This window comes from Eptesicus fuscus, chromosome 5 (genome assembly GCF_027574615.1).
Source record: "Eptesicus fuscus isolate TK198812 chromosome 5, DD_ASM_mEF_20220401, whole genome shotgun sequence".
Taxonomy (NCBI): Eukaryota; Metazoa; Chordata; class Mammalia; order Chiroptera; family Vespertilionidae; genus Eptesicus; species Eptesicus fuscus.
Window position 1 is genome coordinate 85279683 of NC_072477.1, and position 27147 is coordinate 85306829.

Sequence of the window (27147 nt, forward strand, 5' to 3'; positions counted from 1 at the left end):
GTCCCCTCAGCCCCCCAGCCGCCCAGGGCCTGCCCGAGGCACAGGCAAGCCTCGGATGGCGGATGCCCAGACGCCCAGGGCCGCCCAAGGCTTAGGTAACCAAGGTTGGCCGAGGCTTGCGCTGCCAGCAGTGGCAACAGCAGAGGTGTGAGGGGGGCGTTGCCTTCCCCTGATCGCCGGATCGCCTCCCGCCCCTAAGGGCTCTTGGACTGTGAGAGGGGGCAGGCCAGGCTGAGGGATGCCCCCCTCCAGTGCATGAATTTTCATGCACCGGGTCTCTAGTATATAATAAAAGTAATTCTATCTGATAAGAGGCAGGGAGTTGAGATAACAGGTCTGGCCTACTCTTCAATAGTTCTCTTAGCTTATTCATCTGCCGGCACCAGGAAGATTATATTGTACTTTTATTTTATTATTTTATTTTATTGGACTACTTTGCCCTCCCAATCTTTTCCTCTTCAGTTTCCTCTTATTATGTGATATGATGTGTCTATACCAGGTATTACAAGTAAAAATAATTTACAAATGTCTTCCAAACCATTTGCTGGAAGATCTCCAACAAAGAATAAAACAAGGCCCCTTGAGGGGTGGCCACATAGTTTTCATATATATATATATAAATATATATATATATATATATATATATAAAATCACTGTACTACCCTCAAGTGGAATATTTTGTCGTAATTTTCATTTGAAATTCCTTGATCAGAGATTTAGCAATTTTTAGGATAATCATAAACTCAAGTTGATTTGAATCAATTTAGTTTAGATGTTGTTTCTGAAGTTCAAATAGTGAAATTCCAAATGCTGACATAAACTTTTGTAGTACTAATGGATATCTGGTGGCTCTTTTAGGAGACATTCCTTTACATCTTAATATAAGGGAAGCTTCAGATACAGGCCAGCCGATTGTATTCTCACAGCCTGAAAGTGATGAGGTAAGTGATCTTTTAAAAAAATGTATTTTCATTTCTCTTTAGAGGATATGTACTTTTTGATATATGGAAAGAAGGTTGGGAAGATCAAGTTTATCTATTTGCAATGCATATATTAAACAGAAATTGGTAACTTATCCACAGCATTTTAAGTTACTATTTTGTGTGGTAGGCATACCAGTGCTGGCCCTGAATTTCAGCTGACCAAGTTCACCTACAAAGAGTCATCACCAACCAGTTATCTCATGAAAAACATGCACAGCAAGAGTTTGCGGAGTTCTTATCTTGCTGGCTATCAGTATCTAACTGCCCACGGTTATTATGTTTCCAGTATCTGAATTTGAGCTGGTTGTTGGGAGAAGGAAACCTAGTATAAAAAACATTGAGTTGGATATAGAGAAACTGTATAAACCATTAGAGATGGAGTTTTCATTGCATTTATTTTAATAAATATGATTGGGGAAGTGAGGTGGAAAAACCAGTAGTGTTTAATTAGGGATACAGTTGATAAATTTTCAACTGAAGCTTTACAATTTTAAGCCTAAAATATTTTTATTTTATTCTTTTTAAAAAATAGAAAATAAATCAATCATATATATATATATATATATATATATATATATATATATATATATATCTTTTTCCTAAGTAGCACTTGCTATTAAATTAGAAACTGAGCCATCATCTGGTACATCGGTTTTGATACAGTTTTTGTATTTATTTGCTGAATAGTCCCATTTTTCCAATAGTTTCTCTCTTATTTTTATTTTTTTTTAGCTAACAAGTATAACCTTACAGTACTGTTATTTTGCTTTTGTTCTTTTTAAAAATTGTAGTTGACCTACAATATTATATTAGTTTCAAGTGTACAGCATAGTGATTCAACATCTATATGCCATGTGAAGTGATTGCCACGTCAATGCCTGTAACTTTCAGTCACCATGAAAAATTATTGCAATATTATTGACTGTATTCCCTATGCTATAATTACATCCTGTGAATTATTTATTTTATAACTGGGAATTTGTACTTCCTAATCCCCCTTCACCTTTTTGTTCATCTCCCCACTCCTCTCCCCTCTGACATTTATCAGTTTATTCCCTGCATCTCTGAGTCTGTTTCTGTTTTGTTTTGCTTCATCGATGTTTTGACCTTCAGATTCCACATGTAAGTGAAATCGTATGGTATTTGTCTTTCTCTGTCTGACTTATTTCACTCAGCTAATACACCCTAGGTCCATTCATGTTTTCATAAATGGTGATATTTTTTTTATGGCTGAATAATAATATTCCTGTGTGTGTGTGTGTGTGTGTGTGTGTGTGTGTGTGTGTGTGTGTGTGTGTGATGTCTCAATAAAATGTATACACACTTTGAATAATTATTAATACCAATGAGTTAAATCTAAAAAGAAAGAAACATCAAGTGAGCTATCAGAAAAAAAGTGTGTATGCATTTTTGGGAACACCCTGTATATACCACATTTTCTTTATCCATTCATCAGTGAGTGGATACCTAGGTTACTTCCATTATCTTGGCTATTGTGAATAACGCTGTAATGAACATAAGGGTATATATATCATTTCAAATTAGTGTTTTCAGTTTCTTCAGGTAAATGCCCAGAAGTGGAATTGCTGATTTCTAATAGTAGTTCAGTTTTAATATTTTAAGGAATCTTCATTCTCTTTTTCATAGTGCCTACACCAATTTACAATTCCACCAACAGTGTATGAGGGTTCCCTTTTCTCCACATCCTCACCAACACTTGTTATTTGTTGTCTTTTTTATAATAGACATTTTGACAGGAGGTGTGAGGTGATATCTCAGTATGGTTTTGATACCTCCCTGATGTTAGTGATGTTGAACAATTTTTCATATGTCTATTAGCTATCTGTATGTCTTTTTTTGGAGAAATGTCTATTAGGTCTTCTGCCTATTTTTAAATTGGATTGTTTATTTTTTTTGATGTTGAGTTGAATGAGTCTTTATGTATTTTGGATATTAACCCCTTATCAGATATATCATTTGTAAATATCTCTATTTCGGAAGGTTTCATTTTGTTGATGGTTTCCTTTGCTGTGCAAAAGCTTTTTTAGCTTGATGTAGTCCTATTTGTTTCTTTTTGCTTTATTGCTCTTGCCTGAAGAAACGTATCCAAAAAATATTGCTAAGGCCTTTGTCAAAGAGTTTACTGCCTATGTTTTCTTCTAGGAGTTTTATAGTTTCAGGTCTTACATTTAAGTCTTTAGCCCATCTGAGCTTATTTTTGTATATGGTATAAGAAGTGGGCGAGTTTCTTTCTCTTTTTGTATGTATCTGTTTTTGAATCACCATTTATTGAAGTGGCTATCTTTTTTCCCATTATATATGTTTGCCTCTTCTGTCATAGATTAATTGACCATATACGTGTGGGTTTATTTTGGTCTCTGTATTTTGTTTTATTTATCTACTAGAGGCCCACTGCACGATATTTGTGCAAGAATAGGCCTTCCTTCCCCTGGCTTCACTCCCAGTCACCTGGGAGCCTGCAAGTCCCCGCTCCCCAGCCACCCGGAGCCAGCAAGTCCTGGCTTCTGTCTGGAGCACCACTCCAGTATCTCCCTCTCTTGTCCCACTTCCCCTCATAGCAGACTTCACACCACTCTGCGCCTGCATATGCAAATTAACCTCCATCTTTGTTGGGTTAATTTGCATGCTTACTCTGATTGGCTGTGGGAGTAGTGGAGTGATGGTTAATTTGCATGTTTCTCTTTTATTAGGTAAGACTAGAGGCTCAATGCATGAAATTTGTGCAAGAGTAGGTCTTCCTTCCCCTGGCTGCTGGCACTAGTTTCCCTCTGGCACCTCCCTCTGGGACCAGGCTTCCCTCGCAGAGGGAGGCCCTGCCCACCCACCACAGCCCACTGGTCGGTGTCCTGGGCTTCCCTCTGCGGGGCAATCATGGAGCGATGGCCGGGCACCCAACCAATCAAATCACACCTGCCTTGGCTGGCCTGGCGCCAGTGGGTGTCATAGCATGGTCCCAGATGATCATATGGATGGTCGTCCGGATGGTCGTTCCGCTGTTTGGCCATTCAGTCAATTTGCATGTTACTCTTTTATTATATAGGATGTATCTGTTTTTGTGCTACTACCATAATATTTTGATTACTATAGCCTTATAGTATAGTTTGAAATCAGGGAGTGTAATATCTCCAACTTTGTTCTTTCTCAAGATTGCTTTGGCTATTTGGGGTCTTTTGTGGTTCTATATAAAGTACTGTTATTTTGTCCATCCATAGCTACTACCCCTTCATTCTAGTTTGCTTCCTTTAATTTTGTGTGAACTGGAAAATAAAAGAGCCAAGTTTGGTTAGAGTTGTGAATAGAGTAAGAGTAAACTGACAGTCAGGAGTCTAGGATAAGTAGAGTAGATTTATTTTGAATTGTCTCTTTCAGGACCCAGAGCTTCTTCCCTTTCTTGAGAGTCAACATTTATGGTCAGGTGATTGAGTTGCTGGGAATGTGCTGAGTAAATATAGTGCAGCACTTATCATTGTTTTTCTTTTCTCTTTTAAGTAATAAATGTTAAATTTCTTTTTCAGTCTTTACTTAGAAATCTTTCATATAAGCAAAATTATGACCTTTTATTTCTTTCATAATTAAAGTCTGGCAATCCCAACTACCCTAGGTGTACTTTATGCAATGAATAATAACTTGTATGAAAATTGAGGGTTTCAAAAACTATACACTTTTAAATGTCTCCTGAGAACAGACTATTTAATGACATTCTGTGGTGATTATAGTGAATAACATTAACTATTTACTAGTGTATTTCAACTGAATTTAGATTTTTAAATATTTTTCCACCTTTCCATTGTTTCCATTTTCTTTGAGATTTTCCACAAGCAAGGAGCATTTCTAAGAAGTTAAATAAATGTAATATAATACAGACTATATAATCATCATCAAAAGATAATATTTAAAACTCTGAACAACAGTGTGTGTGGAATATATAATCCACACCCGAGGATATGTTTATTGATATTAGAGAAAGGAAGGAGAAGAGAGAAAGAGTGAGTAAGAAACATCAATGTGAGAGAGAAACATCGATAGGCTGCCTCCTATATGCACCCTGATGGGGAACCAAACCCCAAACCTGAGTATGTGCCCTGACCAAGAATCAAATCTGAATCTCATTTGCATAAACATTAGAGCTATTATTTTACTAAAGTTGGGTGACATTTATGGGAATGTGAAAAGCCTGACATTTTTAAAAATTTAATAAATCTTTATTGTTCAGATTATTACAATTGTTCCTCCTTTTTCCCCCCATAGCTCCCCTCCACCCAGTTCCCACCCCACCCTCTGCCCTTACCTCCTCCCCACTGTCCTCATCCATAGGTGTACAATTTTTGTCCAGTCTCTTCCCGCACCCCCCACACCACTTTCCCCCCGAGAATTGTCAGTCCACTCCCTTTCTATGTCCCTGATTCTATTATATTCACCAGTTTATTCTGTTCCTCAGATTTTTAATTCACTTGACTTTTAGATTCACTTGTTGATAGATATGTATTTGTTGTTCATAATTTTTATCTTTTTCTTTTTCTTCTTCTTCCTCTTCTTAAAGAGTACCTTTCAGCATTTCATATAATACTGGTTTGGTGGTGATGAACTCTAGCTTTTTCTTATCTGTGAAGCTCTTTAGCTGACCTTCAATTCTGAATGTCAGCTTGGCTGGGTAGAGTACTCTTGGTTGTAGGTTCTTGCTATTCATCACTTTGACTATTTCTTGCCACTCCAGTCTGGCTTGCATAGTTTCTGTTGAGAAATCAGCTGACAGTTGTATGGGTACTCCTTTGTAGGTAATTAAATGTTTTTCTCTTGCTGCTTTTAATAGTCTCTCTTTGTCTTTTGCTTTTGGCATTTTAATTATGATGTGTCTTGGTGTGGTCCTCTTTGGATTCCTTTTGTTTGGGGTTCTGTGCGCTTCCTGGACTTGTAAGTCTATATCTTTCACCAGGTGGGGGAAGTTTTCAGTCATTATTTCTTCAAATAGGTTTTCAGTATCTTGCTGTCTCTCTTCTTCTGGCACCCCAATAATTCTGATGTTGGTACTCTTGAAGTTGTCCCAGAGGCTCCTTACACTATCTTCAAATTTTTGGATTCTTTTTTCTTTTTGCTTTTCTGGTTGAGTGTTTTTTGCTTCTTTGTATTTCAAATCTTTGACTTGATTCTTACATTCCTCTAGTCTGCTGTTAGGTCTCTGTATAATATTTTTTATTTCAGTCAGTGTATGTTTAATTTCTAGTTTGTCCTTTTTCATATCCTCGAGGGTCTCGCTAAATTTATCGGCCTTTTTTAGGAAATTCTTGAAAAACCTTATAACCGTGGTTTTGAACTCTATATCCAGTCGTTTGTTTTCCTCCATTTCTTTCATTTGTGATCTGTTTCTTTGTCTCCGCATTTTCACTGCTTCCCTGAGTTGGTAGAGTAGTTTTGTGTGCTAGGTGTCCTATATGGCCCAGTGGATCAGCCTCCCCAGTTACCTGAGGTAGACACTCTTGGTGCACCCCTTTGTGGACTGTTTGTATAGCCTTGTTGTAGTTAAGTCTTGATTGTTGTTGGTATCACTGGGAGGAATTGACCTCCATGCCAATTGGCTGTGAGGATCAGCTGTGTCTATGATGGGAGAACTTCTGTGCTGGAGACAGCCTTATGAGACAAGACTTGCAAAATTGCAAAAGCCCCTCTGCTCAGCTTGGATGGAGCGGAGTCTCAGGGCTGAGCAGACAGTGTTGGCTTCCCGTCAGCCCTGCCCTAATAGGCCCCTGGGTCTCAGTGTCCCTCAGCAATTGCTGCAGTCCTCTCTGCGCGCACTCGCCACATGCCTCCAGACCTCTGCCTTTCGTGGTTCCCCTGAGTTTCCGTGCACTTCTCCCTTTTCCTGACAGTCCAGACTCCCCCCATATGAGTCTGGGTCCCCAGGGTCTCGCCCGGAACTGGAGTTCAGTGCAGTCGGAACTGAGGTTCAGTGCAGTCAGGAGCTTCCATCTCCCTCCCACTAGAGAAAGCCAGCCAGGCACTCAGCTGCCCGTCCTCTCCGTGCACGTGTCTCCGTACCTCAGCCTTTTGCAGCTCCTCTGAGTCTCCGTGTGCCCCTCTCTTTCCTTCTAGTTGAAGAATTTCCACTCAGCCGGCTTTCCTGTGGTTCTGGATGATGTCTGTTCTGTCTTTTAGCTGTAGTTTTGAAATTGTTGTGCGAGGCAGCAGTTTAGATGTTCACCTATGCCGCCATCTTGGTTTCTCCTCACCTCCAGGCCATTTTCACCATCCCAGCCTGACATTTTGTAGTTAAAGTTAGTTTTGATTTGGTGAGGTGTGTTATAAGATATTCCTGGTAAAGACTTTCAAATATAAGTGGAAAGTTTATCATCTTATAATTTCTTAATTAATACCTCATAGTCTTAATATGAAATGACTATAAAAGATAAATTAGAATTTCAAATCTTTAAAAACAAAAGACAAAGAACCAAAGCTCTTTATAAAACTTCTTACACTTTGGTCATCCATTTCCTTTTACTTTTTAATGTGTTTTATTGATTTTTGGAGAGAGAAATAGAAACATCAATGAGAGAGAAACATCATCAATTAGCTGCCTCCTGCATGCCCCCTACTGGGGATCAAACTGTGACTTCTTGGTTCATGGGTCGACGCTCAACCACTGAGCCACAGTGGCCGGGCTCCTTTTACTTTTTTTTTTTAATTCTTTAGTGTTTAAAGTATTACATATGTCTCCTTTTCCCCCCATTAAACTCTCCCCAGCTGCTCTCATCCCTGAGCACATGCCCTCACCCCCCTACTGTCTGTGTCCATTGGTTATGCTTATATGCATGCATACAGGTTCTTGGGTTGATCTCTTACCTGCCCTCCCTCCTTTTATTTATTAACTAGAGGCCCAGTGCATGAATTTGTGCACAGGTGGGGTCCAGCCATCCCAACCCAATGGGGGGCCCATTGGGCCAGGCCAGCTGGGGGGAGGGGCCACAGGAAGATCGGGCCAGTTGGCCGCGGCAGTGTGCATCATAGCAACAGGTCGTTCCGGTCATTCTAGTCATTCTGCTATTCCAGTCGCTTGGCTTTTATATATATAGATGACAGAGCAGACAAGTAAGATCCAGCTGTATTATCTCCTCCTCAAGGTGGTCCAGAGACCTTTAATAGATGAGGATTAGTCTCTGTAAAGTTCAGTTGATGAAAACGAGAGCATTAATAGTTTGAGAAATCTAAATCACTTTTTTTTACACATGATGTGTATGTGTATGCTATTTGCTAGTTATGGATTAAACAAAAGAAGAAATGTATTCCTTCGTCAAGAAAAGTGCCCAAAAGAACATATTAATATGAGTCCTTCAATGAGATTGTAAATTACTTGAGGACAGAATAGTAATAATAATGGCCACTAATATTTATTATCTGCTTCTTTTGTGCCAATACTTCACATACTTTGTTCTTACTTAGTACTTCCCAAATCCTTTGAGGTAGATACTGTTGTTATAACCATTTTATAGATGTGGAAAATGAGCCTAGTACAGTTAAGTAGCTTGCCCAAGGTCTCAGAGCTAGTAAATAACAGAGCTAAGATTTTAAACCATGCTTGTCTGACTTAAAGGCCCCAACTTTTCACCAGTGAGCTATTCTATGTCCCCTTTATATCATTATATCCCACTGATTTCCCAAAACAATGCATTACACACACAGTAAAACATATAATAAAAGAATAATATGCAAATTAACCATCACTCCACTACATAAGCCATGCCCACCAGCCAAGCCACGCCTACCAGCCAATCAGGGCGAGTATGCAAATTAACCCCAACCAAGATGGCTACCAGAAGGGAGGCTTGGGTTTCCCTGGCAACAGAGGAAGCCAAGCTTTCCACACACTCTGGCGGGCCCAGGCCTCCACTCAAGGATGCAAAGTTTCAATTATAGAAGGTAAACAAATCAAAACAGAAATGGCGGCAGCCACAAAGTTTCAATTGTAGAAGGTAAATAAATTCCAGATACCAGGGCCTCTGCTTGGGTCGCCAGGGGCGTGGCTGACCTGCAAACCACCTCAGGCCCCTCGCCCAGGCCTCTCCATGCCCCAAGGGAACACCACCCTGATCCAGGACACCCTTCAGGGCAAACCAGCTGGTCCCCACCCGTGTACCAGGCCTCTATCCTATCTACTAAAAGAGTAATATGCAGATTGACCATCACTCCAACACACAAGATCAAGATAGCTGCCCCTATGTGGTCAAAGATCCTGCCCCCATGTGGACACAAGATGGCCAGCCAGCAGGGGAGGGCAGTTGGGAGGGTCCAGGCCTACAAGGGAAGGCAGTTGAGAGGGACCAGGCCTGCAAGGGAGGGCAGTTGGAGGCAATCAACCCTGCAGAGGAGGGCAGTTAGGGGTGACCAGGCTGGCAGAGGAGGGAAGCTGGGGGCAAACAGGCTGGCAGGGGAGCAGTTAGACATCAATCAGGCTGGCATGGGAGTGGTTAGGGGGTGATCAGGCTGGCAGACAGAAGCGGTTTGGGGAAATCAGGAAGGCAGGCAGGCAAGCAGTTGGGAGCCAGCAGTCCTTGATTGTCAGAGGGATGTCCAGTGGGATCTGGCCTAAACGGGCAGTCGGACATCCCTCAAGGGGTCCCAGATTGGAGAGGGTGTAAGCTGGGCTGAGGGACACCACCCCCCGCCCCTGTGCACGAATTTCGTGCACCAGGCCTCTAGTGTTATAGAAATTGAAACTGTTAAACTAAGTACTTTTAGTGGTTTCTCAGCAAATGACAATCAAACCATTACTTTAAGTGTCATATGTTGAAAGTTTAAGCTTGGCGATAGGCCATTAAAAATCAAAGGTTAAATGTAGCAAATTTGATTATCCTGGAATCATTCAGTATTTTGTGCCACCTGATAGGTATATCTGTAATTTAACATAAGTATGAATAAAAGATTATAGAATGATGACCTTGTCTCAGCTTGCCTTAGTGAACTTTAAATTTTCATCAGAAAATATTATGCTTAAATACCTAGAAAAGATACTAGGAAAATAAAAACATATTCATAAAGATGCTTAGCTAAAAATCAGCATATTAGATTTAAGAAAAATATTTCTTTATGAAGTCTATGTTATTTTCATTTATTATTTTAATTTTTTCCCCAAAATATATTTTAATTGACTTTCAGAGAGAGGAAAGGAGAGGGAGAGGGGGGGGAGAGGGGGGGGAGGAGAGAAGGGGAGGGGGAGGTAAGAAGGGGAGGGAAGTGGAGGGAGAGGGACAGGAAGGTAGAAACATCAATAATGAGTGAGAATCATTGATTGGCCACCTCTTGCATGCCCCACACTGGGGATCGAGCCCACAACCGGGTCATGTGCCCTGAATGGGAATCCAACTGTGACCTTCTGGCTCATGGGTCAATACTCAACCACTGAGCCACACCGGCTGGATTGTTATTTCCATCTATACGAATAAAAGGGTAATATGCTAATTAGACCGGATAAACTGGACATCTTCCGGACATCATTCTGGACGTCCTTCCTGACAAAGCTGGAGCTTGGGTGAAGCTGCCTGGGGTCCTGGGTGCCTGCAGCCAGCCGGAAGAGGGAAGCCTGGGTCCTGGGTGCAGGGGCTGAGGCAGAGGCAGTTAGGGGTGATTAGGCAGGCAGGCAAGCAGTTAGAGTGATCAGGCTGGCAGGGGAGCAGTTAGGAGCGATCAGGCCAGCAGGGGAGCAGTTAGGGGCCAATCAGGCAGGCAGGCAAGCAGAGTGGTTAAGGGCGATCAGGGAGGCAGGCAGGTGAGCAGTTAGGAGCCAGTGGTCCCAGATTATGAGAGGGATGTCCAACTGTTGGTTTAAGTCTGATCCCTCAGTTGGACATACCCCAAGGGGTCCCGGATTGGAGAGGGTGCAGGCCAGGCTGAGGGACCCCCACCCATGCACGAATTTTGTGCATTGGCCCTCTAGTTTTTAAATAAGTTATTGAGAAAAAAAGATGGCCAGCTACCAGGACTGAGGTGAGGGAGAGGATGTGAGTGAGTGAGGGGATGAAAGGAGAGTGTGTGGTGTGTGTGAGTGAGTGAGGGACAGTTAAATCCAGCAGGAGCAGCGTGGACTGGCAGATCAGGCTCTCTTGGACAGGGAGAGACTACTACCTACCACTGCCGGCACTCCCCGGGCTGCGGGGCTCAGGCACGGAGCCCATGCCATCTTGAAGGGGAGAGCGGCCTCTTCTAGAAACTCATCAGCACCGCCACCCAGACAGGCCTTGGATACTGCCCATGACCCGGCAGCCACTCCAGCCAAAACCCTGCTGCCCCACCCGCAGGCCCGCGGACCCTGGGACCTCTATCTCTAATGGTGCACCACTCCCGCAGCAGTAAGGGGCACACCTCCGGACACCACAGTTGCGTATTTCCAGTGCACAGGCCTCCTGGGCAGACCACTCCACCGGCAGCTCTTGGATGCCACTGTGAGCCCCCATTCAGTGTGATTTTGTACAGACAAAGGTGTGCTGCTCCGCAGTAGAAATTCTGAATACCCTCTTCCTGAATAATTGCCCACAGACACCCCAGCTGTGCAACTTCAGCACCAGGGTGCCTCAGAGTGTGTAAGAGCTCCGCGCCAGCAAACGCACTGCCACAGTCACAGTTGTGCATTTCCAGTGCACAGGCCCCCTGAGTCCATCGATCCACAGGGCACACTTGGGAGCCACTCTGAGCCCCTGCTGGGTGTGATCTTGGACAAATAGGGACGCATTCCCCCAGCAGTAGAAATTTTGAATTCACTCATCCTGGATACCTGCCCACAGACACCTCGATTGAGCAGCTTCAGTGCCAGGGCCCTACAGAATGCCTCAGTGCACCGCGCTGGCAAATGCACCACGGGTGCCCCTGTGAGCCACCACTGGGAGCGCGCATATCCAACCACAGGTGCAGCAACAGAAAGCTGAATCTTCCCCCCCCCCACAGCTGTAGAACTCTGGACACTACAGTCGTGCGCTTTTCCAGTGCACAGGCCTCCCAAGCCCACTGCTCCACAGGCAGCTCTTGGGCACCACTGTGAGCCCCCACTGGGCGCGCACCTATACAAACGAGCCCACTGCTGGGCTGTAGAAACTCTGAATTCCCTCTTTTGGGATACCTGCTCACAGACACCTCGATCATATGGCTTTAGCGCCAGGGCCCTTAAGAGTGCATCCGTACACCCTGCTGGCAAACCACAGGTGCCCCTGTGAGCCACCACTGGGGGTGTGCGTATCCAACCATGGGGGTAGCAGCAAAAGCTGAGTCTGCCCACCCCACAGCTATAGAACTCTGGACACCACAGTCATGCCTTTCCAGTGCATAGGCCTCCTGAGCCCCATTGCCCCAACAGACGGCTCCTGGGTGCCACTGTGAGTCCCTGCTGGGCATGTGCAATTTCAACCAAGGGCGCAAGACAGCAAAAATTGGGACACCCCACTCCATGGCTGCTGACTTCTAGACACCGCAGTTGCACCTTTCCAGCTCACAGGCCAACATCAAGATAACCCAAATAGCTCAAGTAGGGAGCTACACTAGATTACCAAGCCCAGGACACCTGAGAGACCACATCAGTAGCACCACCCCCAAAAAGAACCTGGTTAGCAAAGCAATCGGATCTACAATTAAAACGTTACAGCAAAACATGGGAAGACAAAAAAGCAATCCCCAAAGGAAAGAAAAAGAGGAATCACCAGAAAGGGTGTTAAATAGTTAAATGAAATTGAAGCAAGTAACATGTCAGAGAAAGAATTCAGAGTAATGGTTATAAGGATGCTCAAACAGCTGGATGACAAATACACACAACTCAATGACAAATACACACAACTTAACGAAAATTATAAGGAGCTGAATGAAAATGTCACCAACATGAAAAGGAACCAAGAGGAAATGAAGAACGACATAGCTGCAATCAAGAACATAATGGAAGGCTTAAACAGTAGACTAGAAGAGGCTGAGGACCACATCAGCGAATTAGAAAACAAGGTAGGAAAACACACACAAACACAGCAGCAACTGGAAAGAAAATTTAAAAAGCAGAGGAGAGTCTAAGGGAGCTTTGGGACAACACAAAATGAAACAACATTTGCATAATAGGGGTACCAGAAGGAGAGGAAGAGCAGCAAGGAATAGAAAACCTGTTTGAAGAAATAATGACAAAACTTCCCTGATATTGGCAAGAAAAAAACTATGCAAGTCCAAGAAGCACATAGAGTCCCAAACAAGATGAACCGCAAAAGACCGACACCAAGACACATCATAATTAAATTGGCAAACACCAGTGACAAAGTAAGAATTTTAAAGGCTGCCAGAGACAGAAAGTTACCTACAAGGGTTCTCCTATTAGAATATCAACTGATTTCTCAACAGAAACACACCAGTCCAGAAGGGAATGGAATGAAATATACAAAGTTATGCAAAGCAAGGGACTGAATCCAAGAATACTATACCCAGCAAGGCTATCATTCAAAATTGAAAGTGGAATCAGGAGCTTCACAGACAAAAAAGGGCTAAGAGAGTTTATTACCACCAAGCAAGCAATGCAAGAAATGCTAAAGGGACTGCTATAAAAGGAAGAAACAGGCAAGAAGAAACACAAACATTAAGAATAAAAATGATGACAAACAAGTACTTATCAATAATAACATTAAACATAAATGGATTAAATGCTCCAATCAAAAGACATAGGGTAGCTGAGTGGATAAGAAAACATGACCCATATATTTGCCGTCTGCAAGAGACCCACCTCAGAACAAAGGATTCACACAGACTGAGAGTGAAGGGATGGAAAAAAAATTTTCAGGCGAATGGAAATGAGAAAAAAGCTGGGGTTGTGATACTCATATCTAACAAAATAGACCTCAAAGTAAAGGCCATAACAAGAGATAAGGAAGGCCACTACATAATACTAAAGGGAGCAATTCAACAAGAAGATATAACTCTGGTAAACATATATGCACCCAATACAGGAGCATTCAAAAACATAAAACAACTTCTGGAAGATAGCAAGGGAGAGATTGATAGCAATACAGTCATATTAGGGGACTTTAATATCCCACTGACACCACTGGATAAATCCTCTAAACAAAAAAATCAGCAAAGAAACATCAATCCTAAATGACTCACTAGATCAGATGGACTTAATTGACATCTTCAGAATATTTCATCCCAAAGCTACAGAATATACATTCTTCTCTAGTGCACATGGGACATTTTTAAAGATAGACCACATATTAGGACACAGGCAAAGTCTCTTCAAATTCAAGAGGCTTGAAATCATAACAAGCATCTTCTCAGATCACAATGGCATAAAACTAGAAATCAACTACAATAAAAAACAATGAAAAAAATCAAACACTTGGAGGCGAAATAGCATGCTATTAAACATAATTGGGTTACCAAAGAGATCAAAGAAGATAGACAAAGCATCCTGGAAACAAATGACAATGAAAACACAATAATCCAAAATCTATGGGACACAATAAAAGCAGTCCTGAGAGGGAAGTTCATAGCGCTACAGGCCTACCTAAAAAAACTAGAAAAACTGGTAATAAATTATCTAACCTTACAACTTAAAGAATTTGAAAGAGAGCAACAAGAAAAGCCCAAAATATCCAGAATGAAGGAAATAAATGACATAGAGACCAAATATATATATATGATCAATGAAACCAAGAGCTAATTTTTTGAAAGGATAAACAAGATTGATGAACCTCTATCCAGGCTCACCAAGAAACAAAGAGAGAGGACCCAAATAAACAAAATCAGAAATGAAAGAGGTGAAGTAACAACTGACCCCAATGATATACAAAGGATTGTAAAATAATAATAATAATAATAATAATAATAATAATAATACTATGAACAACTCTACTCCAACAAACTGGACAATCTCAATGAAATGGACACATTCCTAGAAAAATACAGGCTTCCAAAACTCAATCAGGAAGAATAAAAAACCCTGAATAGGCCAATAACTATTGATGAAATTGAAACAGTAATCCAAAAGCTTCCAGCAAACAAAAGCCCTGGACCAGATGGCTTCACAGGGGAGTTTTACCGAACATTCAAGGAAGAACTAACACCAATCCTCAGAATACTCTAAAAACTTCAAGAGGAAGAAACACTTCCAAGCTCCTTCTATGAAGCCACCATTACTCTAACCCCCAAACCAGATAAAGTCACCACAAATAAAGAGAATTACAGGCCAATATTCCTGATGAATATAGATGCTAAAATCCTCAACAAAATTCTAGCAAACCGGATCCAGCATTACATTTGAAAGATCATACACCATGACCAAGTGGGATTTATTCCAGAGATGCAAGGCTGATCCAATATCTGCAATTCAAATGTGACACATCACATAAACAAACTGAGAGACAAAAATCACATAATCATATCAATTGATGCAGAAAAGGCATTTGACAAAGTCCAAACACCGTTTTCTGATTAAAAAAAAACTCAGCAAAGTGGGAATAGAAGGATCATACCTCAACATAATAAAAGCCTTATATGACAAACCTAAAGCCAACATCATACTCAATGGGCAAAAACTAAAACCATTTCCCTTAAGAAAAAGAATAAGACATGGATGCTTGTTTTCACCACTGCTGTTCAACATAGTACTGGAAGTGCTAGCCAAAGTGATCAGACAAGAAGAAGAAATAAAAGGCATCCAAATTGGAAAAGAAGTGAACTTGTCATTATTCGCAGATGACATGATATTGTACATAGAAAATCCTAAAGACTCCACCAAAAAAAATATTAGACTTAATAAATGAATTTGGCAATGTAGCAGGATACAAAATTAATGCCAAGAAACCTATGGCATTTTTATACACCAATAGTGAAATTACTGAAAGAGAGATTTAAAAAACAATCCCATTTACCATTGCACAAAAAATTTAAGATACCTAGGAATAAACTTAACTAAGGAGGTAAAAGACCTCTACTCAGAAAACTACAGAACGTTGGAAAAAGAGATAGAGGAAGACATAAACAGATGAAAGAACATACCATGTTCATGGATTGGTAGAATCAACATCATTAAAATGTCCATACTACCCAAAGCAATCTTTAGATTCAATGCACTCTCCATTAAAATACCAACAGCATATTTCACAGATCCAGAAAGAACTCTCCAAAAATTCATCTAGGATAAAAAAAAAAAAAAAAAAAAAAAAAAGCCCTCGAATAGCTGCAACGATCCTGAGAAAGAAGAACAAAGTAGGAGAAATCTCAATACCAGATATCAAGATATATTACAAAGCCACTGTTCTCAAAACTACCTGGTACTGGCACAAGAACAGACATATAGACCAATGGAATAGAATAGAGAACCCAGAAATCGACCAAACCACTATGCTCAATACTTGACAAAGGAGGCAAGAACATACAATGGAGTCAAGACAGTCTCTTCAATAAATGATGCTCGGAAATTTTATCAGACACATGAAAAAAAAAATGAAACTAGACCATACACAAAAATAAACTCAAAATGGACAAAGGACTTAAATGTAAGACAGGAAAACATAAAAATATTAGAGGAATTCACGGGCAGCAAAATCTCAGATATATGCCGAAGCAATATCTTCACCGACACAGCTCCTAGGGCAATGGAAACTAAAGAGAAAATAAACAAATGGGTCTACATCAAAATAAAAAGCTTTTGCACACAAAAGAAAACATCAATACAAGAAAACCCACTGCATGGGAGAACATATTTGCCAACGATATCTCCGATAAGGGTTTAATCTCCAGCATATACAGGGAACTCATACAACTTAACAAAAGGAAGACAAACAACCCAATCAAAAAATGGGCAAGGGACCTAAATAGATACTTTTTGAAAGAAGACAGAAGGAAGGCCAAGAGACATGAAAACATGCTCAAAGTCACTAATTATCCGAGAGGTGCAAATCAAAACAATGAGGTACCATCTCACACCTGTCAGAATGGCTATCATCAACAAATGACAAGTGCTAGCGAGGATGTAGAGAAAAAGGAACCCTCATGCACTGCTGGAGGGAATGTGGACTGGTGCAGCCACTGTGGAGGACAGTATGGAGTTTCCTCAAAAAAACTAAAAATGGAACTCCCATTTGACCCAGTGATCCCACTTCTAGGAATATGTCCCAAGAAACTAGAAACACCAATCAGAAAGGATATATGCACCCCTATGTTCATAGCAGCACAATTCACCATAGCTAAGATTTGGGAAACAGCCTAAGTGCCCATCAGCAGATGAGTGGATTAAAAAACTTTGGCACATCTACTCAATGGAATACTATGCTGCTGTAAGAAGGAAGGAACTCCTACTGTTTGCAACAGCAAGGATGGAGCTGGAGAGCATTATGCTAAGTGAAATAAGTCAGTCAGAGAAAGATAAATATCACATGATCTCACTCATTTGTGGATTATAATGAACAACATAAACCAATGAACAAAAACAGATCTAGAGGCAGAGGAGCATTGATCAGATGTTCAAACCTGGGAGGGAAGGTAGGGGAGGGTGGGAGTAAAGGGGAGAGATCAACCAAGGGACTTGTATGCATGCATATAAGCATCAGCAATGGACACAGATAACGGGGTGAGGGTGAGGGCAGGACTGAGAGGTTGGGGGGACAATGGATGAATAAGGACACATTTGTAATATCTTAATAAATAAATAAATAAATGAAAGCTATTATTTTTGTTAACTATAGCAGTAACTAAAACATTCTTAGACAAAGCATTACAATTATAATTGCTTGTATCTTGATTTACTGTTTCATATGTGATATAGTAGAAGGAGTTGGGCTTTGGAGTCAGGTGGATCCACATTTGAATATTTCCCAGCCTACTGACTCTGTGATCATAATTTCCAGTGTTTCAATCCAAGTTAAGCCTATGATGCTTATTTTATATAAGTGGGATTACGTATGTGAAGTACTTGGTGTAGTAGACACTCAGTAAAAAAAAAAAAATTAAGTCCTTATTCATGCTTTGAGAGCTACTCTTTTTTTAAAATGGTCTCAAATGAAATATTAACATTTTCCTGGTAAAATAAAGCATAACTCAGATGCTAGGGTTCAAGCATAGTTTTTTTAAATGACGATGTATGAGACACACTTAAAGCATTATATTAAGCCAAGGTCAACAGGTCTCAAACAGTTCTCATACTGGGCAGGTCAGGAAGTTGGACAGCTCATCTCATACTGGCTGTAAAGTCTTCACCTTTCTGAGTTTGGTTTTCCTCATGTATAAATTGGGGATAATAACAGAGTTTACCCCTTAGGGTAGCTGTAAGGATAAATGAAATAATACTGGGCAAATGTTAAGTAAAGTTTTAGCTACTATTAATCATAGTAGTTGGAGTAGCAGTAGCATATACTCAAATCCTATATAATAAAGAGGTAATATGCAAATTGACCACCACTCTAACACACAAGATGGCCACCTCCATGTGGTCAAAAATGGCCGCCCCCATGTGGACACAAGATGGCCACCACAAGATGGCAGCAGGGGAGGACAGTTGTGGGCAATCAGGCCAGCAGGGGAGGGCAGTTGGGGGCGACCAGGCCTGCAGTGGAGGGCAGTTGGGGGACCAGGCCTACAGGTGAGGGCAGTTGGGGGTGACCAGACCAGCAGGGGAGGGCAGTTAGGGGCAACCAGGCTGGCAAGGGAGGATAGTTGGGGGCGACCAGGTCTGCAGGGGAGGACAGTTAAGGGCAACCAGGCTGGCAGGGGAGGGCAGTTAGGGGTGACCAGGCTGGCAGGTGAGTGGTTGGGAGCCAGCAATCCTGGATTGTGAGAGGGGTCCCAGATTGGAGAGGGTACAGTCTGGGCTGAAGGACACACACACCCCCACCACCCCCCACACCCCACCGTGCACAGATTTCGTGCACCAGGCCTCTAGTCTAAGTATATACATGTATAAACTAATAATTTTAGAAAGTCTTACTATTGTGTCCTGCAGTTACTTTTATAGATAAAATGGAAGAAATAAGAAATAAAATTTGCATTGCAATTATTTAAAACCCTTAAAATACAAATGTCATGACCATTGTTCAAACTGGACTATGGGCACTGGGTTAGTTGGTGGCCCACTCGGTGGCCTGGGGGCTGCTCGGAGTGTTTCACTGGGAGTGTCAGAGATGAAGAGCATGGCAGTGATCCCATGGTCCCCAAAACTCACCAGGTGGAGGAGCCCCAGGTGCTTGTGCTGGTACTAGATGCCATTCTCAGAATAAAGAAATGCTTTCCGTAGACACACTGTAAGGTGGTAAGTAATAGTCCTCTTTAAATGACTAACAACTCTTATGCCACAGAATTGTTGGCAAGAATCTAACTCAGTATATTATTTTGTCAGAAGAGGAAGGTATAATTTTTCTGCAACTAGAGTGGGTTGCTCGATTGCTGACACAGGAATTAGAGTTTTAAAAACAGTAATTGCTGGTACTAAATTTTTTTTTTTTTCCAGAAAGTCACCTTCCAAGTAGTTGCCTCCAAGTAATCTAAAATCATTTACCCTGTCCCACCTACAGTGTATCTCCTCTCTCCTGAATTTCTTCCGCTCAGCCTTTTTACTATTAAATTCAAAGGATAATGATGGCAAGCTGCTCATGAGTCAGTTGGTGTGTGCTGGGGAGAAGTATAGAACACACTGTCTGTTCTTTTCCAGGCCAAAGCTTACCTGAGGATTGCTGCAGAAGTGGTCAGAAGATTGCCACCACCTCTGCAGTGACTCCCACTTGTCCTGAACTTACCTGCTGCATGACAGGAAGGAGACCTTTGGGACAGCAGTGTGATGGTAATGCCTACAGAAATAATAGCAATCACAGAAATAATAGCAACCTTGTATTTCTAAGGAAATAATGTCTTATCTTCAGGTTTGATTTGCCAAACAATGACTCACAAATAAAGTTTTTGCATATCAGTGCTAAATATTACATTTAGGAATTGTTTTGAAAGTTGATGTGAACCAACTGCACAGAACTGCATTTTGTTTTATTGAGCTACCCCCTGAAGAATCATGAGTTTATATTACAAGTCCAACCTTCAGTTCAGGAGAGAACTGCACTCTTTTTAAGGGATTTGCTAAATGTGTATAAGGACACAGTGTGACGCCCTCCGTCAGACAGTTTGGTGTGGGTTTGAATCCTGCCTCTAGTGCTCTATTGCACATATTCTTAATGTAGATGAAACCTCTACTTCACCTGTACCCGACCCTGCCCTAGACTTAATGAATCTGAATCTCCAGGGATAGGGCCCGAACATGTGGATTTTAAAAAATTTTTATTTTATTGTTGCTAATTTTTAGTATTACAGATGTTCCCACCCCCCTCCTCCCAGCCCCTGGACATATGTATTTTTAACAAGATCCTAATGATTTTGATTAATCATATGATGGCAATAATAGCAATAAGAATTAACATGTTATCAAGTGTTTTCTTGTGTGTTTATGTTAATCTTCCTTTCATATGAGGGTGGGTAATGTTGCTATCTCCATTTTACAGATGAGGAAACTGAGGTATAGGAAAGTTAAGTGTCTTCCCAAGGGTTATTATTTTAGGAAAGCATGGATCTGAGATTTATACTTGGGCACTTATATTACTGGATCCCTCCCTTTATACAAAAAGGTGCATTTGTTTATATCAAAAGAGAAATACAGTATGCAGCATTTCCTCAAACTCACTTGACCATGTAACTCCCTATTCCCACACCCACCTTTTGGAAGAAGTTCATTTTCTTGGAATTCATTTTTAAAAAATACACTTTGAAAAACATGTATCTTGTCTAGTTGAAGCTGAGAGAGAGAGAGAGAGAGAGAGAGAGAGAGAGAGAGAGAGAAAGAGAGAGTGAGAGAGTGTCAGGGGCTTCCCAGGTTCAAGTAGCAAGATAGTTGTAAAGCTGCAAGTACTAATGAGTCATTAGTTAATCCCCGGTTGTAAGGAAGTAGTCTATGATGTTTGGCAAATGCCTTCTCATCCTTTGCTATGTAGTTAAGCAGTCAGAAAATTAGGCAAAGAGTTACATGCCATTATAAACATGTTTGACACACTTATGTTCATATAAAAGACTGTACATGGTTGTTTATAGCAGCTTTATTTGTAATAGCCAGACCATCGCAGAGCTTTTCACTGGGTGAGTGATTAAACAAACGGTGGTTTATCCATACCATGGAATACTACTCAATAAAAAAGAACAAACTCTACCTGGCTGTTGTGGCTCAGTGGTTGAGCGTCTACCCATGAACCAGGAGTCATGGTTTGATTCCCAGTCAGGGCACATACCCGAGTTGTGGGCTCAATCCCAGTGGGGGCATGCAGGAAGCAGCTGATCAATGATTCCCTCTCATCATTGATGTTTCTATCTTTCCCTCCCCACCTCTCAGAAATCAATTAAAAAATATATATGTTTAAAAAAGAACAAACTAGTGGATACATGCTACAACCTGGATAAATTCCAGAGAATTATAATGAACAAAAAAGCTAATCCCAAAGGTTATGTATCATATGATTCCATTTATATAATATTCTTGAAATGACAAAATTATAGAAATGGAGAACTGATTAGTGGTTTCCAGGGGATACAGAAGTGGGGGGAGGTTGTGTGTGTCTATAAAAGGGCAACACAAGCAATCCTTGTGATGTGGGAAAGGTCCTCTGTCATGACTGTATTGATATCAGCATCTTGGTCGTGATACAGTTTTTCAAGATGTTACCATTTTGGAGGAAATTGGGTAAAGGGCACAGTGAAATCTATCAGCATTAATTTTTATAACCACACTAGAGGCCCAGTGCATGAATTTGTGCATGGGTGGAGTCCGGCTGGCCTGGCTCCATTAGGAAGATTGACAGGCCGGGTCCTGATTGGGACCCAATCAGGGCCAGGCTGGCTGGGAGGAGGGGCTGTGAGCGATTGGCCAGCGGGCCCCACGCCCTATTGGAGTGAGGGGCCGATTGGGGGTGGGGAGGGCTGTGGGTGGTGGACCGCCTGACCCTGCCCCTTAATGGGGGGGAGGGGGGCTGATCGGGGGCCAGTGACCTGGGAGAAGGGCGATGGGTGGTTGGCTGGCCGGCCCTGCCCCTGATCGGAGTGGGGGGGCCAACAGGGGGCAGAGCAGGCCAAGGGGAGGGGCAGCAGGCAGTTGGCTGGCCAGCCCTGCCCCTGATCAGGGTGGTGGGAGCCCATCTGGGGCAGGGCCAGCTGGGGGGAGGGGCTTCAGGAGGTTGGCCAGCTGGCCCCGCCCCCTATTGGGGTGGGAGGGCAATCAGGGTGGGGCCAGCCGGGGGAAGGGCCATGGGAGGTTGACCAGCCAGCCCCACCCCTCGATTGGGCCAGTTCACTGGCTGCAGTGGATGTCATAGAGACCGGTCGTTATGGTTGTTAAAGCGTTCCCATCGCTGGCTTTTTATATATATAGATGTGAATCTAAAATTATTCCAAAATAAAAATAAAATTTTAATTAAAAAAACAAACATGTGCTGCTGTGTCTGAACTGAATGTCCTGGAACAATTATCCAAGCTAATTAAAATCATGAATAGGAGTATTTGTGGACATACAGCAATCATCATTCATCACTCCAAGAAGGAAGTAATCACTTTAAGTTGTAGACATTTACTTGTGCTTTTATTTTTTTTTTTGCGGGGGAGGCCAAAACAGAGCACTTCTTAAAAAAAAACGAGTGTTTGAACCAAACTAAACTTTACCTACAAAAAGAATGATTTAAATAAGCTTCAGAAGCTCTTAAGTTGTGAGCCATAACTTAATGATCTGATGGAGAATGGGAAAGGTAGTCTTTACTCATAAATGCATGACTTAGTGAAGATTCACATGAATAATCATCCATTCTCTCTCCTCCCTCATCTACCAGTCTCTGCAGATGCTTCCAGGAAAGCCACTGGAACAATGAACATAGGAGAGTTCAGACATGAAGGGAGGACAGGTTGCTAAAATGGCAAGAATGAAGCTTATTCTAAACTTGCCCATGGCAGCCTTTACTAAGCTTCTGGGAGCTGACTTCAAAGGCAGACAATTAAGCAAAGCTAACCTGCCTGCTGTTAGGGTAATACTTACTCCTTCATCACGTTTCCATGGAGTGTGGAGACTTTCCACTTCACTACCCAGAAGGGAAAGGCAAGCTCCCCAACTCACTCTGTTCCAGGAAAGGAGGAGTGACTCCTCTTGTGGGTAAATTTCTTCCTGTCTGCGTTTCTTTGATTTCAGCCAAATCCTGAGCTTCCATAGGTAAGCTGCAGGGAAACCTGAAGTTGTCCACCTCGGCCTCAGACCCTAGTGGACAAGTCCCTCTAATTTAGGGGTAAGGTATTTGGTACCCAATGTGCTCACATATCTTCTAATCCAGCTATTTATCAATAATAAAGCTATTTTTTTAACCTTTATCTGAATTCTGTATCTCTCAGTTAAATAGGGGAAGAATCTCCCTAACCATACTCCATGAAATCACAAAATACCTTTCTAGAATCCTATACAGTTAAAACCAAAGAATATATTAGAGTTTCGTGTATTTGAAGCACCTCCAGTAAGAAATAAGTTTACCAATGACCAGAAGATATTTTGGTGTGTGGGGGGAGGGGAGTTATTATGAAGTATACTACATACAAAACAGCACAGAAGACAAATATACAGGTCAATTAATTCTCTTCCCCCACGTGAACACCCATGTAACTACTAGTAACAGCCAGCTTAAGTAGGGCACTGCCGGATCCCGGAATCGCGTTTTTTTCCTTCACCATCTCTACCTTCTCCTCCCTTACAAATTACCCCATCCTGATGTTTTAACACCCAAGCCTGTGCCCTTAAACATTATAGTTTTGCCTGTTTTTTTTTTGAAGTTTATATTAGACAGAATTATACAGTATTCTGCTCTCTATTAAATTTTATTTTGCTCCACATTGACTGCTTTCATTCTATATTGTGTTTCAAGATCCATGTCTGTTGTTGCATTTGGCGTGAATTGTTCACATTCTTTCCTGCAGAAAGTTCCATTGTTTGCATACACAGCTTATCCATTCCGCGGCAGGTGGATATTTGGATTGATTTTAATGTTTTTCCATTACAAATGACACTGTTCTGAACATACTTGCACATATTTTCTTGGTGTTCATGTGCTTGAGTTTCTGTTGAGTTATTGTTTAGTGCTATCTCGTTGTGGTTTTAACTTGCATCTCCTGATTACACCTTTACTTACATTTATTGGTTAATTCCTCTTTTGTGTAGTGCCAAGTCAAACCTCTTGCCCATTTTTCTATTGTGTTGTTAAAAAAAAAATATATATATATATATATATATATATATATATAATTTTTTTTAATATGAATCTTGAGAGTTTTGTGTATTGCAGCTATCTTTTCTACTCTCTATGACTTGCCTTTCACTGCCTTACTAGTGTCTTTTGCTAAAGTATCTAAATTTTAATGTACTCAAATTTACCACTTTTTTATGATTATTAATTTTTGTGCAGTGTCCCAAAACATGAAGATATTGTCCAATATTAACTTCTAAAAGTTATAGAATTGTAACTGTGGGACAGTTATAGAATTCTTCTGTGGGACAACAGAAGAATCTAGAATCCCTGATGCTGCTAACAGAAGGGGAATTTGCACCCACTCATAGGCCTTTCTCTATGGGCCTCACTGGGTGCAGAAGAGAATAATTGAGCATGGGGCAGGGGACTGGAAAAAGCCTTCCTTAGCGGTAAGTCTTGGAAGAGGAAAGAAGCTGCCTCTGTGACAAAAACACGAAGCCCTGCCTGACCCTCTTTCTCTGTGGGATCAATACCATAAGTCATCGGGAAGGATAGCAAAACTTGGCCTCAGATGATGACTGGGGAAGAGAAAATAGAAAAACCCTCAATTCCTAAGGGAGGAACAGGAAGCCATCCTGGCCCTAGGCCATTAAAGATATCCTATCCTGGGAGAGGTGAGGGGTGGCACCACTGAGAAAGCCCCGTCACCTTGCTGGAACACAGGGCTTGCCTAAAGCTGAGGCTGGACCAGGACAACAGAACCCTCTACCCCACAGCAAGCTAGCAAGCACTCCATCTGCATCAAGCAACAGCAGTTTGCTGCTCGAGGAGGGAGCAAGAATGTGAATGGAGAAGGTCAAAAGCTAAAGGTGGAATGGGAACTAAGAAAAATATCTTTTGGCCACCCATCCTTCAACTTGAGCATAAGGTAATACTGGAGGGATTTGAAGCCAGTAATGCATGAAGGTAACTGTGATCACAATAAAACCTAATAAGATCATCTCCTGACCAATTTGACTCAAGCCTGCTCAGTAAGGTTATAGAAAAAGTAGCAGCATACCCATATTTAGCCATAAATGCTGTTTACCTCAGTTTCTACTACCCAACTCACGATAACCAGTATTAGTTAAAAAGTTATAGGACATAAAAAGCAAGAAAAATCAACCCCTAATCAAGAGACAAGGCATCAAACAAACCAGATACTGGTACTGTTAAGTAAGAAATTTAAAATGGCTATAAGTAATATGTTAAAGCGTCTAATGGGGAAGGTGGATAACATGCTTCATCAGATTAGAAATTTCACAGAGAGGCAGAAACTGTAAGGACAAGTAAAATAGAAATGCTAACATTTTTTTTTTTAAAAAGAGAGAGATGAAGAATGCCTTTGTGCTCATCAGTAAACTTGACGCAGATGAAGCATGAAGCATGATGAGCATGAAGACAGGTGAACCGGAACTACCCAAATTGATGCAAAAGAGAGTGAAGAATTTAACACACACACACAAATGGGCATCTCATAAGGAGAACAGACGGACCCCTGGGAGAAGCAAAATATTTAAAGAGATAACTGCTAAGAAGTCTCTAAATAAAACAAAAGATATTAAACCAGGGAATTCACAAAGCTCAGAAAGCCTCAGCAGGCTTTTAAAAACCTAGATATATCATAATAAAACCAATGGGAAAACAAAAATGAGAAAATCTTGAAGGCAGTATGTGGGAAAAAAAATCACATTAAATACAGACACCAGAAATAAAAAGAATATGACTTAAGTACAGAACTACTGTATGACTTACAGACCTGCTGTTAAGTCATAAGACATTCAAAGAACTAACACCTATATTTCTCAAACTATTCAAAAAACAAAAAATCCAAAAAGAAGGAACACTTCCAAGTTCTTTTTATGAGGCTAGCATTATCCAAATTCCAAAACCAGATAAAGACAATAGAAAGAGAATTACAGGGCAATATCCTTGATGAACATAGATGCTAAAATTCTCAAAAAAAATAGTAAATCAGATCTAGCAATATAATAAAAAGATCATACACCATGACCAAGTGATATTTATTCCAGGGATGCAAGGCTGGTACAATATTCACAAATCTATAAATTTGATGCATCACATAAAGACAAAAATCACATGATCATATCAATAGAAGCAGAAAAAGCATTCAACAAAATGAGTTTCTGATAAAAACTCTTAGCAAAGTGGCAATAGAGGGTTCATACCTCAACATAATAAAGGCCATATATGACAAACCCATAGCCAACATTATACTCAATGGGTAAACACTAAAACCATTAACCCCAATAACAGAAACAAGATGGATGTCTCCTTTCACCACTCTTATTCAACTTAGTAGTGGAACGTCTTGGCCACAGCAATCACAAGAAGAAAATATAAAAGACATTCAAATTGCAAAGGACATAGTAAAACAGTCATTATTCATGGATGAGATATTGTACGTAGAAAACCCTAAAGATTCCACCAAAAAATGACTAGGTTTTATAAATGAATTTAGCAATGTAGCAGGATACAAAATTAACACTCAGAAATTGCTGACATTTTTATACACTAATAATGAATTCCCAGAAAGAGAAACTAAAAATACAATCTTTCTTACCACTGAAACAAAAAAATTAAATAGTTAGTAATAAACTTAGCCAAGAAGGCAAAAGACCTATACTCAGAAAACTGCAGGACATTGAAAAAAGAGAAGATATAAACAAGTAGAAAAATATACTGTGTTCATGGATTGGTAGAATTAACATAATTAGAATGTCCATACTACCCAATGTAATCTATAGATGAAGTGAAATTCCTATTAAAATACCAATGGCTTATTTCACAGAGCTAGAACAAATACTCCAAATATTTATATGGAACAAAAAAAGACTTTGAATGGCCAC

At 41.0% G+C, this 27147-nt stretch overlaps 1 protein-coding gene across 1 annotated transcript in view; it reads left to right on the forward strand.

The window, feature by feature from the left end:
- NUBPL (NUBP iron-sulfur cluster assembly factor, mitochondrial) overlaps positions 1-19982 on the forward strand; it is a 292427-nt gene extending 272445 nt beyond the window's left edge. Inside the window, exons 10-11 of the mRNA XM_054716520.1 lie at positions 859-941; positions 19648-19982. Coding sequence (XP_054572495.1) covers positions 859-941; positions 19648-19710 — 146 coding nt within the window. The 3' untranslated portion in view covers positions 19711-19982. The remainder of the gene's footprint in view (positions 1-858; positions 942-19647) is intronic.
- The last annotated feature ends 7165 nt before the right edge of the window (positions 19983-27147 follow it).